Genomic DNA, 15024 nt, shown 5'->3' on the forward strand with positions numbered 1-15024 from the left:
TGCCGCAGCTGGGAGGGGGTCTGTTCCCATGGGTGCTGAGTTGCCCGTGTCCCCCAGCAAGGGGGAAGAGGAGAAGAGAGGGAGAAAGAGAATTTCAGACGTGTCTGACATCTTGCTGAGAGGACAGCTATGCTCTGTGCCGGGCAAGAGGATGTGCTTCATCTGCATCTTCTAAGCAGATGCATCCGCATCTTCTAAGCAGAGCGTGCAAAAGGTAGGTAGGGGGTTTGCATGTCTTGGCTACTTAAAGGCAGTCTTAGAAGAAGGGCTTTTTAATGAAATCAGTGATATTTCAAAGGCCTGCCTGTTGGCTGAAAACCAAAAAAAAGACGTAGGCAGCATTTGAAATACTAACAACTATTTTAATGAAAATTTTGAGAATCTCGCCTGTTGAAGAATTGAAGGAAGGGAATATATTACATGTATACTGATTAGCTTCAGACTTCAAAGTCAGTGTTTAAATGGAGACGTTCCTCTAGGGGTAAAGGCACGTCAACAACCTCTGCGAAGTATCTTAGTAAGAAAAGCATTTACTCTTTCACAGATTCATCTGTAGTAGCCTGTGGATCTCAAAATACAAGGTTTTAGATTCCGTTGTCTCTTATGATGGTGAAAATTAGCATCAAATGGTAATTCCACAGTTGTATCCAGCTCAGAATGGGCTCAGAATCTTACCCCATCATTTCATTTTTTATAACAAAAACGACTAATGCAAATAATCTTGCAAACTATGTAGCTGTCTTGCTTCTCACTTAGCTCAGTTTCTCACTGTTTTAATGGTGTCAGAGCTTTCAGAGAACCTGATTTTTTTTCTGCTACCTTCCACCTTGTAAAGTCATTTGTACTTGTAGGGAGTGAATGGCAAGTGCTGGGAGAGAAGACTTCTTGCGTGCTGCACATGGACACTAATAACTGCACAAGGGGGAAAGCTGTGAAGAACCCACCCAACAACCTTGATTTAATTGTCACTATTCCTCATACTGGTTTCATGATGGTCATTCTTAGAGATCCTGTTTCTCTGCAAAATTTCCAGACAGGTAGGATTCAGGTTCCAGTGGTTTGTGTCAGGTTACAAACAGCTGTATCCCCCACAGAAGAGATTTCTGTTGATCTAGTCGTAGTTTAAACTAATATTACCCTGAGCCATGCATAGGACAGTGCCAGAATGGAGGAGAGAAAGAAAAAAAAAAAAAAAGAACTGAAATACTAATACCACTTTATTTTGCTTTATGAAGCCAAACAAAACATCCCAGCTAGTGTAGGTTGGCTTATCATCAGCATAGTCATGTTAAGTATTAAAATATACAAAAAAAGGGGGGAAAAATTGTTCCAGTCCAGGAAACTTCAATTTTGGATTGTATTTGTAATGTAACGAGGGCTAAACTGACTTCATCCTTCAGTCTGGCAGGCCTTCTTCCAGAGTGAAACTTTTCATTGAAGCTTTTAGCCTAAAGCAAATAAGCTTATAGAAGGCATGTTGTTTGTATGTATGTATATGAGTATATAGAAATGAGACATTAACAATGATAATTTTCTAAATATTCTCTTACAATTATGTTGCTAACATAATCAAATAGGAATTGGCACTGAGATAGAGCTGAGAAATGGGGAACAATTTATTTACCATTGTTCTTTTTTAGAGTTTTAAAACAAGGGCTTGCTTGCTTGCTGGAACAAATGTAAAAAGACAAACTAGAGTCTAATAAAAAAGTTAGTAATAAAAAGCAAAGCAAAACACAGTGCCTATAGGACTTGCTTTATTGGAACATACAGTAGAAACGTACTCTACGGATGTAAAATTTACTGCTGTATTGAGATATAGATAATCAGTATATCTCAGAAATGTTGTTGCTTTAGAGTGGAAGATCAAAATTCTCCAACCGTTTCTGCCTGGAAGAGTTTGTGAGTTTGGTCAAATTTTTTGTGATAGGATTGAAACAGACCTTTTGTAACTGCACTCTCTGTTCATGCGCGTGTTAGTATAAACGTTTCCTTCTTTCAGGAAGCAATTCAGATTGCCCTTTTTCAGTGCAATTACTGCTGTGTTAAGTTCAAGTAATATAGCATCTAAAAACATTTATGGAGCAAAGAAAAGAAGCCTTTTATTCTAACCTTGCCAAGAGCAGAAATAAAATGAGCTGTTGTGCTGGAAGTGTAGAACTGCATGAGGATTTGTAATGTCCTATTTCTTGTGGTTTAGTCTTGTGTGCAGCCTGAGATTTGTGTGATTTAATGAGACTGTGATTCGTTTATCCTGTCAAGCTTTAAATAAAAAACCCTCAAAGCACTTCCTTCCTTTTTTGAATTATGTGTTTTTGCAAGTACGGTATCAAAAGCTGTCCCTTAAAAAGAGGGAGGGGAACCAAATACAGTTATGTATGTTGGCTGGATTTTTTTTTTTTCCCTTATGTTTTATTAGACAGTGAGTAGACTATCCATTTCTCTGCGCCTCTCTGTCTTGTTTCGGGGCATTAAGAGATTCCTGCCATCATGTTCAGTTACACATGACATCAGAACATAGGCATGGGCTGCTCCTGAACTGTGCTTTTGCAGGGGGAAAGGGATTAAAACCTTCCTCTGTGGGCAGGGAAGGATCAGTCCCACGGAAAGCCAGGCTGTGCTTAAGATGGGCAGTAACTCCTGCTTGTGCTGTGGGTCTTCAGGCACCAACCATGCCTGTAGTTTGGAGCATCTCTGCATGGGGTGTGAAGCGACGTTCACAGGGTGGAAGAGGGCAAAATAGGTGCAGCTATTTTGGGTGCTGATCCGTTGCAAAGTTCAGTCTGAGGGTGCCCTGGTGCATAGGGTGGGAGGGGAGCAAGGGCCGTGCTCCACCTGCAAGGCGCGCAGTCCGTGCCCCAAGGTCCCTTTCCCGTGCACAGGGATGGCAGGAAGCAGCACATTGACCTGGGAAAGGCTGCCCAGAAGGAAGGGGGGAAGACACAGCGTGGGTCCTGCTGCTCACCCAGACCTCCCATCTGTTGCAGGAGCGTGGTGGTCTCTTTCCCATCGGTTGCTTGGGAGAAGTAGGGTAGGATGCTCTGGGCCAGAGCCTGCCCTCAGCAGTAGCAGGGCTCACCTGGCGCTTCCCCAGAGGGAAGGATGTGATCGTTCTGGTGGGAGGAAGTTTTTGCTTCCAGTTCTCACTCCCTCGGTGCTGAAGTGTCCCTGCCTCTGGCAGGTGGTGTTTTGCTCTTTCACTAGCACTGCAGGCATAGTTTCTTTTCAGTCTCTCTGCTGCTCACCCCTGCCTTCCTGCCCTCCGCGCTGCTCTGCAGCCAGGCTTCCTTCCTGCCCAGCCTAGTGTCCCAGCCTCCTCCCAGCCTCCCCCAGCCCCTTCTTCTTCCTCCCTGTCGTTGGTGTACTCGCTTCCTCCTCACTGACCTCACCTCAGCAATAAAAGTAAATACATTAGTAAGGTGGTTATGTATGAACGGAGGATGCGCAAGTAAGTGACGGTCATCGGTTTGATTGCCTTGTTTCCACACCTGGCTTTTATCTGCAGCAAGCTTGCCGTTTCTGCCTGCACGCCTCGTGCAAACGCGCAGCATTTGGCTTCCCAGGACCCTAATGCTGATCAGGTCCCCTGGGAACAGCTGCAGTTCCTCTACAACCTGCAGTTTATGAGAGGGAGCAGAGATGCACAAAGGTAGTGCAGAAAAAACACGTGCGGCTCTGTGGCCTGATCCGCAAGGCTTTGCCTGTGTAGAGGAACTACTGAGGTGTAAGAGTGTAGCCAGCTGGGATGGTGTTTGTACAAAGCTGGATCCCTCTGTGATTATCCAGTGGCATATTGAATTTCATTTGGAAAAGTGTCTTGCGCTGTCTTTGGATATTTGCAGTGATTTTATACTGATGTAGATAAGAGTTTATTTTTTTTTCCTGGTGCTTGGGTCAAGAGGTAGTGCTGTGGCAGCTGAAACATGACCAAAAACTGTCCAAAACAGCCAGCTGGTAGTTCTGCAAGGGCAGAAAAGATACCTTAGCTGCTTCTCTACTGTGTGTGAGGACATGCTAGGGACTATGGCCAAAGTGGTGGTTTCTGCACCCATGTCCCATGGTGGAACCAAGCACTGCTGACATTTGCCGCGACTCGAAGCAGCCTTGAACCTTTGCATCTCACTGTGAACAGGGCCAGGACACAGCAAAGGTATGGCAAGAGCAAATGGCAAAGAAAGGGGTCAGAAGTAGGTAAGGCTGAGCGCAGGTAGTACATGGCTATGTGAGGGGCTCCTTGAGAGGCTGTAGGGGCTGATTTGAGTTGTGTTGTGAAAAGTGCTTATTTTCAGCACAACTGTGTGACGCTTCTGCCCCTTTGTAGTTTTGCTTGAAGAGGCTGGAAGTGATTTACACTGAAGCTGTTCTGAATTTCACATGCAGTGATATGTAGTACATTTCTATAGAAACCCTCAGTTACGATAACAAGACTGTGGTTGGCTCATAACTATTCTGTAAAAGACAAAGAGGTTGCGTTGTCTCCCCTGGCCTGAAATTTGGGAGGAAATTCTGGCCGGAGTGTTGAATCTCGGTGTGTATCAGAGTGAGAGCCACTGTCATGGCTCATGAGAAAAGATGCTGCAAGTTGAGCAGATGGAGGTTGACCCAAGAGGTGCAGTCAGTCACCGCGAAGCCAGGTTTTCCCTGGCCCTTGATGCTGTGATGAACATTTCCATCGGCAGCGGGAAAGTCTGCATGTGAAGGCTAAGAGCTGATACGGCTATTTTTACTTCCCTCCTGTCAGCCCACACTCACATAACCTGTATGTGGTCTCTGGGCTGTGGAGGCGGCACTGTGGGCTGTAGGAAAGTGATAGCTGGCTTCAATGCCAGGCAGCTTGAACTTGATGATGGAGCATGGAGAGTGGGTATCAGATGCATAGAAGATAGCTTTGACCTCCCACTAAAACACAGAGATTTATGCATCTAAGCCCCCATGCTCCTACAGAATAATCTAGGACACGTTCCTTGGCAGAAACCCCACTGAGCATTTCTCCAGCTGCCGGGTTGCCAGCTCGAGTGAGTTTTACTGTAAGTCTCACTATATTTGGTAATTTTCTTACAGCCTGAGCTCCTGGAAGTGGGTCATTAGTAAAAATAAAAAAAAAAAAAAAAGCCACTACACCCCCACCCCCTTTAACTTGAAATCCTAGGTTTTATCAGAGGACCTGAGAACAGGCACACTGCCTGCCTGCATCCCCAGAAGCAAACAAGAACTTGAGACTCTGCTTTCCAAATGCCCTGGCTTGGGATGCTTGGCTCATATTTAATGGGTGATTCAGGTTAGCAGTACCATCATTTGCATACCTCCCAAGGAATTTTCCCTAAGAAGATAAATAAATATAGGTTAAAAAGGCACTGAGCAATATTGAAATAAGAAAAAAAAAAATCCTACTTCTGAGTTGTTTAGATGTTTCTTCTTTGTTTCAGAAGACATTTTCTTATGTTGCCACAAATAATACTGAATGCAGCTTGACTCCTCTGAAAATAACATTGAAGGACAGAGCCAGATTTATCGGGACTAACAAGGAAGTTGCCCAAAAGAGATTCATTAATTAGGAGGCCTAATCACAGCCAATAAGACAAGTGCCCAGGCCATCCACAGACTAATATACATCTTTTGGCAGTCACTGCTCCCCACAGGCTTGCCTGTCTGTTGCTGCCTACTGTATGGCTTGCACCACAGAAATGATGTGATAATGCTAAAACCAATTTGGCACTTCCCACATGAGAGGATGAGTGTGTTTCCCCACCCTGGAAATGCAGCCTCCAGCTGTCTTGCCCTATGCCAGAGGTTTCTTAATACCCTGGAATTAGGTGACTAAGAGATGAAGCAAACTAAAGGAGCATTTGCTATCTGTTCAGGCCGCCTAAGCTTTCCATCAAATAAACCTTGGTCTGATTCTCAGCCCTTTGGGAACGGTTGCCCACAGCTAACATTTGCTACCCCAAATAACCCCGAGGTGACCTTCTCGCTGCAAAGCTGCAGCCAAGAAAAACCCTATTTAACATAACAGTGCACAGCTCAGAACATCAACTTGAACCATCGTGACCTCTGAGCTGCTGGGGTCTGTACAAATTAATTTAACAATAGACAGTGTTGAAAGGGAGGAATGTTTCAAAGGAATAAAAAAAAAATCTCCCTCATCCATCTCTTCTCATTTAAGAAATAGTCAGGAGGCCTTCTTTAGAAAAATTAAAAGTGCTCCTTGTTGCAACACAATGGGCTATATAAGGGGGGGGGAACACATTGGTTTCTTGCATCTTAGCATAGTGAAATGAAATTTCCCATAAATGGGTGCCGCTTTTGGAAAATCGGCCTTTAATTGCCACTGGGGAATTGGCTTTATTTCCTGGGATGCTTCAAAGATACCCTTGGGGTTTGCCTTTCTTTTTCATAGCTGCTGCTAGTACTTCTATTAAGCAAATAACTAAGTCTCCCCTTTCTGCCCACTTCACTGGTTTGTACCTTGCCTCATGCTTTCTGTGGCTTTCATGCAAACAACCAGACTGGGTAAGAAAAAAGCCCCTCTCCATATGGTAGTTGGAGCTTAAATCAGTTAATGATTGAAAGAGCCCATCAGATAGGCGATATGTAGCAAAATGAGATCATCAGCTACAGGGGCAAACAGCTTTATTACTTCTGCTGAACAGGAACCTGGGTTGGGTTAAGTTTTGGGGGCTTTCCCCAGGTGCAGACTTATTCCTCGGGTCCTCCTTAGCTGCAGCTTTGACTCCAGCGGTGTCATTGTTTGTAAGTAGGGAGGATTATTATGGCAGGGGTGGTGAAGTTGGAGACAATAAGCAACATTAATGATAATTTTAAAATTTCTGTAGAATTGCTTTGACAGCTTGAAACCTGTATGATGAGCATAGATGAGAGAGGTGGAAGTTTCTTCCTGAAGCATCCAGTGGACTTCAATAATTACATCTATGAAACCACCTGTTTTTCATTATTTAGCCAGTGTAATTCATTACAGTCATCATTCCTGGTTTCCTACACAAACGTTTTTCTCTTTGCAATTGAGTTGCGCTTCCTTCAGGAATGCAGGGCATGAGCCCAAGCACATCCCCAGGTGGTACCAAGGGAGATTCCCCAGTGAGCAGTGGAGGGGGGGTCTGCTGCCAAGGCAGGGTGGGGAGCGTGTGGAGGGGCTGACCTCTCCCCCCAGACATTCCCAAAGCCGGGGACTGTGAGGCGTGAGAAGCCGCAGGGGCTGAGGGGGAGAGGACTGGATGTTTAGTGCAGAGGGAGATAAGATAAACTGATATTTCTCTGGACTTACTACAGCTTTCCACACACAGCCTTCAAGATCCTGTGAGGTTGTAGGGGTCCTCTTGCAACTAATACAGTAATGACCTTGAATTCGCTTCCAGCTCAGCTGTACTGCTGGAGGACAAGGCTTTTCTTGTGAGCAAAAAACATTAAAGCAGCACAGAGATTTGCCTGCATAGCTCCGGTCTTCAAGAGATTTGAGTATCCTTTTTGAGGCCCCACTTGCAACAGGGGATTGTAGATAAGCTTCTGCAGTAGTTAATGTGTAAAGTTTTTGGATTTATTCTCACTGGTGTCTCTCCTTTTGCTTGCAGTGTTGACAAATATACTGCTGTATGCTGATTTTTTGTTTTACACAAATAATTTTTTGCTGCATGAAAAAGGTCATCATGTGGATGCTCACATGTGCACGCCAACCAATACAAGTGTGCTTTTATGATCTTATGAGTGTTAGGGGAAAAAAAAATTAATTCACTTTGATTTAAAAATAATTAATAATGCAACTCATTCCTTTTTCAGATTGTAACCTGAATATCAAATTTAGGAGTCCAGACTAATTCTTCATGCTGAGGCAGTCTGCTGCACCAAGCACATGCGATGACAGATAATTAGAAACTTTCATAGTCTCACACCTGAATTAAGACTAAACCCTTTCTGTTTCTTATCAACTTCAACAAAACTGGGGAAAAATTACGAAAAGCATAAGATTTTGTTATGGATTATGTTTAAATTGTGTTTGGACTTGTTGCGTGACTCAATGGAAAATATTGGTGACCTCTTCCTTTATAGCTTCGACTTCCTGCAAGCTTGTCTGTTAAAAAGATTCTGCAAGATGCTTCCTTTGCAGATCCTGTAAGAAATGTATATTCAGCAGGAGAAACATCTGACTGAGCAAAGACTAACTTACACAGTGGTTTGGAAGCCACGTGTTGAAAAGTGCTGGGGAAACACAGCAGGGAAAATGATAAAAAGGGATGAAAGCAGTTCAGACGGGTGAAGAATGCTGATTTAAAAATGCAAACCATCTGAACACTGATGAGTGGGCAGGTTGCAATAACTTCAGGGCAGACCTAAGTTGCACAACAGTCATGTACTGTAAGTTGACTCCCACAGGACATCGCCTGCAGTGATTTAAAGTTGGAAGTGGGGGGGAACGTCGAAGTGCTGCAGAGAGCAATCGTGCAGCAGCAGAGTGCAAGTAGGAAATGGGTCAGTTGGAGTAATAGCTTTTTTCCATGTGGTTTGTGTGAGCCAAGCCAAACGTGTGTGGAGCACAGGGTTATCATACTCATGATTTTTTTTTTTTTTTTAGGTGTCTTAGAAATGAATGTGTTTGCAATGAAATTTGGTCATCCAAGTGTGACATTATGAATCCTCTCTCTGTTTGGACACTGCCTTGAGTCCCAAAGTCAGCTTGCTTTTTTTAATGTTCTAGGCTTTGTCTAGATCATTAAAATAGGCTGTGTTTGGAAATGTAATGCTGTGGCCTCACATTCCCAGGAGGTCAGCAGAAATGCTAGCCTGAAGTATGCCTGCTAATACCACCTGCGGTTTATTCTCGCCTCTGCATTGTGGTAGGCAATCTCCCCATTTGTGCTGAAACAACTGGATGTGTGACCACACTGAAGTGGATAAAGGGGCTGACCCAGTTTAAAAAAAAAACCAAACCAAACCAAAAAAACCATCTAACATATACTTCCCCACCCTAACCCCCTGCTGTATCAGTTTACTGGTCCAGTTTGTCATATGCCAGCCCCATACACAGGGGTGTTGGCAACAGCAGAGGCATGGTGCAGGAATGAGGGACAGAGCAGAGAACGCCTTACGCCAGTGTTACTGCTGGTTTCTTTTCGATGTGGAAACACAGCCTTAGTTACGGCTTCGGTCTAAACTTTGCACTCAGCTTTGATGTACTTTAGCAGCTTGCAGAAAGGTGATAGCGTATGGTGACTGCGTCCCTCCTGATGGTCAGGTATAAGCAGGCAGTGTGTTATCAGAGGTGTGTAAGCTGTGTGTGCTGTTCGGATGCGGTGTGATGAGATGGTGGCTCCTGAGGCGCACGCTGTTAATGAAATCCAAGCCTGCCCCCGCTCCTCTTCCCCTTTTCTGATCGCAGCTGGCTGGTACAAGTGGCTCTTAAGTTCCACCATTAAGTGGTCATTGAAACAAATGTGGTTAGAAAGAAAACTCCAGAAGAAGGGGCTTATTTTTAATCCACATCAGGTAAGTGATCTATCACTAAGTAGCACACTGAGTTACACTGCAGTGTAGCAACTGAGGCTGATGATGACTATGGTGCAGGGAGGTGAATGATAAGGCTTATGATAGGGGAGGGCCGGACTTTCTTCAGCCAGCTTTGCCACCGATGCCCACACCGCTTGATTAAGCAAGTGAGTTCATGTAAGGGCATAGTGTGCATGATGGTCCAGCAATGTGCTAGTGTATTTTCCTTGGAACACAGGCCCCTCAGTCAGACTTTTTTTCATTTTGGACCATGCCTCCCTCCAATAATGCACAAGCTGTCCAAAATCCCCAGGTATTAGTAGAGCACAGATTTCCAAGTCTAGGTCTGACATTCCCAACCCACCCCCTTTACATAAATCTCTATCATTATCCTAAAGGCATGTATTTAGTTAGTTGTGTCATCCATCCCCCTTTTTGGAAAATGTAAACCCCTCATGCCTTGATGTGCAGAACTCCTTCATGCCACCTCAGTGTGTGTACAGCATCCATAGCAGAGGTACAACAGTCGCTCTTATTTGGGTCTGATCCTGGGCAGCAAATGGTGTGGCCCACTGACGCTGTACCGGTTCATACCAGCTGAGGAAAAGAAAAGGTTCCCCTCCGACCCGCTGGTGTGATGCTGTCCCCTACTCCTCCTTGATGATATCCACAGAGCACCATCCTTTCCAGGCTGTGGGCAGAGGAGGGCTGTCCAGCTGAGAGTTTGGGCTCCCTGCCTGGTCCCTTTGGGGACAGGCTTGCTCACAGTCCCACTGCGTAAGGACTTTCAGTGGCAAAAGAGAAGACAGCTGATATTGTCCCCACTGTGCATACGGCCAGGCACGGGTTTTGCTTTTGCTCTCTTAATGCTACGCTCAGTATAACAGAAGCAGGCAGACACATGATCTCCCCGAAGGCAGGATCCAGTGTTACTGTAGAAACTGGCCACCAGCTTCTTTTGTAGCTAGCAGCTGTCACTGTGTGGTTACAGCCAAAGCGTGTCACTCCTACGGGGTATGCAGGCTCTGGAGTTTGTTTCTGCTTCTGAATCCTCTGTGCTACAACTTGGAGATTAATTCTGCACCTTCTATCAAAGCGTGTTAAGATATTTCTGAATTGTATCTATTTTTAGAACCATTCTTGATTAACATTTGATGTTCTTTCCAGGTTTCATTTTCTTTCACCAATACTTCAAGGCACAGAGGAGCTGGTAAAGGCATTGCCATGAAACCTAACTTGAAGCAATGGAAACAACTCATGCTGTTTGGGATCTTTGCATGGGGTCTGCTTTTTCTGGTGATATTCATCTATTTTACAGATAGCAACACTGCTGAACCAGTTCCCAGTTCCTTTTCTTACATTGAAACTAAGAGGCTTCTGCCCCTTCAGGGCAAGCAGAGAGTCATCATGGGAGCCATACACGATCCATCATTCTCTGAAACCATTGATGGGAATGAGGTACTTCTCAATGAAGATCTCTTAGGTACATTTAAGTCGGGAACTGGAAGTATTAAGAAATGGACTGATTTGGAAGATGCCTTTAGAAATGAAGATGAGTTTTTTCCATCCCAGATAGGAAGAAAATCAAAAAGTGCTTTCTACCAAGTGAATGACGATTATTTATTTGCTGCTGGTCAGCCTCGGTCACACAACCACCTTCAAGAGATAGCAAAATTCATCTCAGCTGATGAGGATAATCCAAAAGTAAATATTTTACAGAACGACTGGAGCCATCAGAGAAGAATGAGGAGAAGGAGCACAAAGCACAGGAGAAGCCAGATGCTTGATGAATCTGATGACTGGGATGGGCTATATTCCACAATGTCAAAATCCTTTCTTTACAAGCTTTGGAAAGGGGATGTCTCTTCCAAGATGCTAAACCCTCGACTGCAGAAGGCGATGAAAGATTATTTGAGCACCAATAAGCATGGGGTGCGGTTCAAGGGGAAACGAAACTCCAAGTTGACAGGAGACCAGCTATTCTGCGAGCTAAAAGAAAGGGTGAATGTGAAAACAATAGATGGCAAGGAGGCTCCTTTCTCGACTCTTGGATGGGAAAAGCACGTTCCCCAGATTCCACTGGGCAAATTATATACACATGGTTTTGGAAGCTGTGCTGTAGTTATGTCTGCTGGTGCAATACTGAACTCCTCTCTAGGGGATGAAATAGGTGGGTGAAATGCATCTATTCGTGTGCATGTATATGTACATGTGTGTATTCATGTTTGTCTTTCATAAGGTTCATTCTTCTCAAGCATAGATCTGTAAAGCCTGGTTGTTCTCTCTTACCAGCGTTACATGAGTGTGAGCTTATGGACTTTAGTGAAGCTGTTCCCTTTCAGGACAAAATAACTGAAAGGAAAATCAGGCCTGAAGTCATAGTTTGATTTAAAGAAAACAACAATGCCTTCTTATCATACCACAGCCTGTAGTATAAAGGAGGCACTGGTTTAATCAGATCTGCCATATTTGACATTTTTCTGCAATATGTGTTTATTTCTTCAGCAGATTAGAGCCATGTTCAGGTTTTATTCTGCAAAGCTGTGTTGTATCTGTCTATATTTTGTGGTGGCTCATAGAGAAACTGCTTGTGGTGTTGCTATCCCAGACTGAGCTTTGTCTCCATGCCAAGAAGCAGTAGAGCATCCTCTTCATCTCTCGCATGTTTAGAGTTCACAGACATATAGAATTCAGACCCTTGAGCAGCCTCATGCACTGAGGTCAAGTCCCCGACCTCTTTTCCCAGAGTGAATATAAATGAGTTGCAGTATCTCCTCCCATTGTTTTTCCATTGCTGCACTGAGTCAGTGAGGTTGCAGGTGCTGAGATGTCAACATCACACAGAATTCCCCACTTCAAGGTGGAGTTCTGTGGTAGGTATTCAGAAAAGGATTGTGGAGCCATAAAACTAATCCAGGTCAGTTTTATTTTTTCTTTTCAAAAATGAGTGTTACTGCTTGTGTTATCATCTCAGTAGTTCTTCATTTTAGTAGTACACGTGCAGTGTGCTAAAAGCACTGAAAGAAGGATGAAATGTATGTCTCAAACTTGCTTCTGGAGCAAGAAGAGTTATCTCCTTCAGCTCTCTATAAAAACCTTTTGATGTGCACTCATTAATCCTCCCATCTTCCAGGACTTCACATCCCCATACCTGCTTCATTGCATTGTATCATCTCTTTGACACAGATGGGTTTCCTTTAAATCTCTGGGATATATTAGAGCTGCTATCATTATCAAACTACTCTAATAGGCTTCCAGCGCAGCACGGGTGCCTGGCCAGCCTGCAGCTAAAATCAAACCAGGGTAACCCCCAATTTCACAGGAAGCCCTACTGATTTAGAAATCCTTGGGGTGAAAAAGCTTAACAGTTCCTCCCTTCTCCAATGTGTTATCCTTGACTGAAACAAAATCTTCTGTCAGTGTTCCCCAGTACAGCCAGTTTACACCAGTATGGATCAGTGCTGTACTGGAGAATCCATAGCACATTGTGACATATTTACATAACTACATATTACAGCATGCATCATGACATATTTGCACACTCAGGTGCAGCCCAGGTGTGGACGTTGGTGCTTGACATGGTACTTGGGGCCCGTATGCTCCTGTGTATACCCATTTTCTCAGGAACACTCTGGGCACAGAAAGCTTATGCCATTCTCTGAGGAAGAGCTTTTGATGTAATTGGGAAATTGTGATCTGATGCTGCCTAAAGGGAAGAGATGCTGTTTGGTAAGGCCTACACAGAAGTTTCAGATCTCCTCCTACCTGTTGTACAGGAAAGTGTGCGGGGCAGCAGGAGTCACAGAAGGTTTTTTCTAAGTGTCTTCCAGGCCACGGGCAGGTACTTGTGACTGAGCAGAGGATTCGGCCCAGAACTGTGGGTGGCCAACTGACTGCTTACAGCCATCCCAGAAGGGCCTGGTGCAAACCTATGGGTCTTAGTGGTCAGTGTGGCTCCTGGGAAGTGCTAATAAACTGGAGACATCATGCCAGTGTTTCCCACTTAAAATGGAAAATGGAAGCTCCAGCATCTGTTTGTATTATTATTCCCATGCAGAAGAAGTTATACAAGGGCTACCAGCTCTTGGTTGAAAACGCAGACAAACCTGCCAGTTTGGAGGCACCGTGGGCGGCCGGTGGTGCTGCTCTATGGAGTCAGCCTGGCACTCGTGCTGAGCACCTCCGTGTCCACAGAGGCACGGCAAAGTCAGCATCATTAGGGAGTAGGAAAAAACACCCCATGGATGAGTTCTGGGTTTTGGGCCATGGGCTGTACAGCCTTGGTTGATGAAGTAGGCAAAAGGTTTTTACTATTTATCCTCCCGAAACAAAAAAAGGCGTAAGAAAGCAGCAGTGGAGGACCTTTCTCTTCATAGGCCTTTAGCTCCCTCTTCTGTGTTCCTATTAGAAACGCAGGCAGAAATGTTAATTTGTGTTCTGCCGTTTGCCCTCCTCCCCCTCCCCCCTCCGACTGTTTTTGGATGAAACTAGGTATGGAAATACTGTGCAAGTACAGCAAAAACTCCCATTGTGATCACACTATTTAATGGGAGGCCCAATTATTTTGGCATCATCAGGAAGTAACAGGGATCTGTGATCAAACCTGTCCTGGTTTCGGCTGGGACAGAGTTAATTTTCTTCTTAGTAGCTGGTACAGTGCTGGGTTTTGGATTTAGTGTGAGAATGATGTTGATAACACTCTGATGTTTTAGTTGTTGCTAAGTAGCGCTTATCTTAAGCCAAGGACTTTTCAGTTTCCCATGCTCTGCCAGCAAGCAGGTGTGCAAGAAGCTGGGAGGGAGCAGAGCCGGGGCAGCTGACCTGAACTAGCCAAAGGGGTATTCCATACCATGGAACGTCATGCCCAGTATATAAACTGGGGGGAGCTGGCCGGGAGGCCCGGATCGCGGCTCGGGAACTAACTGGGCATCGGTTAGCGGGTGGTGAGCAATTGCATTGTGCATCACTGGTTTTTGCCTTCCCCCCCCCCTTCCTTTTTTTGTTGCATTCCTTTTCATTACTATTATTATTATATTTCATTATTACTATTGTTAGTATTATATTTTACTTTAGTTATTAAACTGTTCTTATCTCAACCCACGAGTTTTACTTTTTTTTCTTTCCTCCTCCTCACCCCCCTGGGAGGGGGAGGGGGAAGCGGCTGCGTGGTGCTTAGTTGCTGGCTGGGGTTAAACCACGACAAAACTCCAAACTTTTTATATCTTTAAAATGGTTATCTCCAAATACTTAATAAGATTAAAATCAGTTGACTTAAAGCCAGCTATTATCAGTGTTAAGCTGTGCCCTCATCATATATTTTATGGTGAAGGAAAGGTTTTTGGTCTTGATACGAAGAACCAGCATAGGTAATGTTGGAAATGCAGCACAATGTCTCTCAATTAAGTTGTGAACCATACAATTCCCATTTCCTGACCCAATTCCCAGTTCTCAGTCAACAGATTGTCAAAAAGTTGTCAAATGCAGGTCCAAATTTATCTTCTTAAATTCATAAGTGGGTTTCAAGTATAA

General features: G+C 44.4%; 1 protein-coding gene across 1 annotated transcript in view; it reads left to right on the top strand.

Annotated features, from left to right (window-relative positions):
- The window catches only part of ST6GAL2 (ST6 beta-galactoside alpha-2,6-sialyltransferase 2), a 50489-nt gene that overhangs the window by 15395 nt on the left and 20070 nt on the right, over window positions 1-15024 (top strand). The window contains exon 2 of the mRNA XM_050909150.1: window positions 10663-11665. Coding sequence (XP_050765107.1) covers window positions 10720-11665 — 946 coding nt within the window. The 5' untranslated portion in view covers window positions 10663-10719. The remainder of the gene's footprint in view (window positions 1-10662; window positions 11666-15024) is intronic.

The sequence above is a fragment of the Gymnogyps californianus genome, chromosome 1 (assembly GCF_018139145.2).
Source record: "Gymnogyps californianus isolate 813 chromosome 1, ASM1813914v2, whole genome shotgun sequence".
Taxonomy (NCBI): Eukaryota; Metazoa; Chordata; class Aves; order Accipitriformes; family Cathartidae; genus Gymnogyps; species Gymnogyps californianus.